Source organism: Dendrobates tinctorius, unplaced genomic scaffold (assembly GCF_039654945.1).
Source record: "Dendrobates tinctorius isolate UK_male_01 unplaced genomic scaffold, ASM3965494v1 ptg000058l, whole genome shotgun sequence".
In the NCBI taxonomy this organism is placed as follows: domain Eukaryota; kingdom Metazoa; phylum Chordata; class Amphibia; order Anura; family Dendrobatidae; genus Dendrobates; species Dendrobates tinctorius.
The window spans coordinates 8,183,849-8,187,486 of NW_027361726.1; the positions used below are offsets into that span (position 1 = coordinate 8,183,849).

The window sequence follows — 3,638 nt, forward strand, 5'->3', positions numbered from 1 at the left end:
GAAGACATCTGCAATAACTGGTAGAGGGGGCACAATCCCCTCCAGACTGCCCATGAAGGGTTAATGCAATGTGAGCAACTCAGAATGGAGTGTGCACGGTCCCATAGATGATTAACCATTGAGCAGCCATAGGAGCAAGGTGGAGGCACTGACAAAAGTTCTAGTTGGATCAATAATTGGAGAGAGATTGAGGGGCTGGGTGTGGGTTGGGATCAGTGTGACTGGGGGGCATGCGTGTCCTGTGGAAGACCCCTGGTGGCATCCTCTGCGCTTGGCACTCGTCGCTTTGTAGGTCAGAAGAGTGGAGGGTAGGTAATCCCCAGGCTCAAGTACAGAGAGGCGGATCTGGCCGGAGGTGGAGTCATCGTTTTCATTTAAATCTGTGGCTATAAAAATGGGGAAAAAGAGAAGAGGGATCTCAGAAGAGCCTGGGAGCCCCTGAGGTGGTCCTGGAGCAGCCACCATGCTGCACAGCCCTGGAGCCCACCACACCTGCAAACTTGTGAAACAGGTGGTTGCCTGCTGCCTCCTGCTGCCTCGCTTCCTGCTCACAGCCCTCATGCTGTGGCTCCTGGATTTCCAGTGCATCAGAAGGAGGGTCCTACTTACTGTGAAGGAGGAGACCCCTGAGAGAGAGGACCCCCCTCTGTGCGTCTCTGACTCCAACCGCATGTGCACTCTGGAGTCCCTCAAGGCTGTGTGGTACGGCCAAAAGCTAGACTTCTTCAAGTCAGCCCACCTGGGCTCCTCTGCCCCCAACACTGAGGTGGTCCTGCTGGAGGGCCAGAGGCTGTGCAGGATCCTGGACTTCTCCCAAGGACAGAGACCCCTGGTCATTAATTTTGGCAGTTGCACCTGACCCCCCTTCATGGCTCGCCTGCAGGCGTATCACAGGCTGGCAACCCAGCACATTGACATTGCAGATTTTCTGCTGGTGTACATAGAGGAAGCCCATCCTTCAGACGGATGGGTGAGCACAGATGCCTCCTACCAGATCCCAAAGCATCAGAGCCTCCAGGACAGGGTGAAGGCTGCCCAGCTGATGCTCCAAGGTGTGCCAGGCTGCAGGGTGGTGGTCGACACTATGTCCAATGCTTCCAATGCCGCCTATGGTGCCTACTTCGAAAGACTCTACATCGTCCTGGACTCAAAGGTGGTCTACCAAGGGGGCAGAGGACCAGAGGGCTACAAGATCTCCGAGCTGAGGACCTGGCTGGACCAATATTATAAGCACATGCTGAACAAGGGGACCCTTGTCATCCAGGTTTAAGGAGGGCATCACAAAGTATTTTTTTTTCCAGTACTGTACTACAAATCCAAGCAGTATTACCACAGTGGAGGACATGCGTTTAACCCCACGAGTGCCATGCTCCAGGAGCAGAGGGGTTAAACCCAAACCACCTATATCGAATTGGAAGCTGAAGGAAAATAAGCTACAATGATGTATGTCAGTCTTCATTTGTATGTGTGATTTATGCAGAAGAGGTGGCTGTGTAGCTGCCCTGGGGAACTACAAGTCCCAGCCTCGTAGGTTTGCTGGAACTTGTAGTTCCCCCGCCATGCAGTTATCATAATAACCACTTCCCTCCCTGCGCTTGTTAGAGTGAGTGTATGCGTAAAAGTTGCTTTTACTGTAACAGAGCTGAATCCAGTCGGTGTTTAACAGTGAAGATCGGTTTTTAAATGGTCCCCGACCAGAAAATCGCGTCTGATGTCAGTAAATGCCTGCAAGGGGTCGGCAATTAGTCAAAATGATATTGTTCTATTTATGTGACATGTTTTTGTAACTTTTCTATAAAGGATTTTTTTTTTACGATTAAAGAAATGAGATGCTATAAAATAAAGTTTAAAAAAAAAAAATCAGAATGAAACCGATGATTTGTGCAGTACAACTTATTAAGGTCATTCATTGACGTGTCCAGCAGGGGGCGCGCTAAATGACAGCGCATTCATGACTCAATGCTTTCTGTATGTGGGGTCTGCAGCTCTGCCAAAAAATGGCTGGGTCACTACTAGTGGGGGCAGAAAAGTGGTGTGTGGACCAGGACCCGAGCAGGAGGCCAAATATAGAGTAAGTATAGAGCTAGATCTTACTGTACATATGTAATGTACAGCAGATTTGCAATGACCTGCTCTTGCCACAATCATATAATGTTCTAATCAGCTGTTATACCCTATATTGCATAATATTACACACTGTTTAGTATAGATAGAATAGTGATATTTACCCTAATCCATTGTGCATAGAAGCAATGTGATATTCCACTGTGTAAAGGGTTGAGTGAATTAATTTAGATATCAGCTGATGGAGCAATTGTGATTGCAGAAATAATGACACAGCATGGTCTCCATATATCTACTGTAGAGAAGCTGTATAACAGTACCCAGAGTCCATATAGTTCTATATAATGGAGTATGCTGCCCTATGGTGCTTTGTATGGCACCATAATTTGGCCATTTTCTCCCCTACAAACCTATGGAATCCAATAGAAAGAAACCCTCTCTCCGAACTATATGGTGCCCAGGAGTAATGCATACCCTTGTTAGTTGCATGAAGTCATAAATGTATAGCTGATTTCATCTGAACTTGGCTACAAATACCCAACAATATAGGACGTCTTGTAAAAATCAAAAACCTTGTGCAAAATTTAATATCTAAGAAAATACTGACATTGCATGCAATATTTTATTTTATTATATTGCAATTTTAACTTTTTACCTGTCGCATGTAATTTTCTTCACATCGCATAGTGGAACAATGTGTCATTCCATTTTTGCAGTGCCGACTATGACACAACTGCTTAAATAGTAATTCCCTAACATACTATCGGCGCTTAAACTGCTTATTGTGGCTGCAAATATTAGCCTGTTCAGGACACGTTCAGTATTTGGTCGGTATTTTACATCAGGATTAGTAAGCCAAAACCAGGAGTAGGTGTAAAATGCATAAGTGGTGATGTGTTTCTATAAGGGTATGCTCCCACAGTCAGGAAACACTGCAGGTTGGACGCTCCGTACATCTTCAGTGTCCAATCCGCAGTGGCCACATGTAACAGCATAGTGGAGGGGATTTCATGAAATCCCATCTCCACTATGCGTGCAGGGACGCCTCCGGCTTCCCTGCGTACACGCGGAGCATCTTTCTAGACCGCAGCATGTCTATTTATCCTGCGGAGACGCTCAGTCTCCTCAAGATAAAGTCACCCGTACAATGTATAGGACGCGGTGATTCCGCACGGTTCAATGAACACATGCGGAATCACCGGCATTCAAAAGCCGGCAGCGCTTTGGTCGGAGAGGACATGTGCTGCGTCCAAAGCGCTGCTGGTTATTGACCGTGGGAACATACCCTTAAGCCACATTCACACATTCAGTCTTTGGTCAGTATTTTACCTCAGTATTTGTAAGCCAAAACCAGGAGTGGAGCAATCAGAGGAAAAGTCTAATAGAAACACCACCACTTCTGTATTTATCACCCACTCCTGGTTTTGGCTTACAAATACTGATGTAAAATACTGACCAAAGACTGAATTTGTGAACGTGGCCTTGAACTTTTCATCTTACTGTGCCATTACTGGTTTTGGCTTACAAACACTGATGTAAAATACTGACCACATGCTGATAGTGTGAACGTGGCC

The 3,638-nt window shown here is 46.4% G+C and overlaps 1 protein-coding gene across 1 annotated transcript; it reads left to right on the top strand.

Annotated features, from left to right (window-relative positions):
* Positions 1–294: 294 nt before the first annotated feature.
* On the top strand, positions 295–1,875 carry DIO3 (iodothyronine deiodinase 3). Its single transcript, XM_073577991.1, has one exon. The coding sequence runs from the start codon at positions 464–466 to the stop codon at positions 1,268–1,270; it is 807 nt and encodes a 268-aa protein (XP_073434092.1). The 5' UTR covers positions 295–463; the 3' UTR covers positions 1,271–1,875.
* The last annotated feature ends 1,763 nt before the right edge of the window (positions 1,876–3,638 follow it).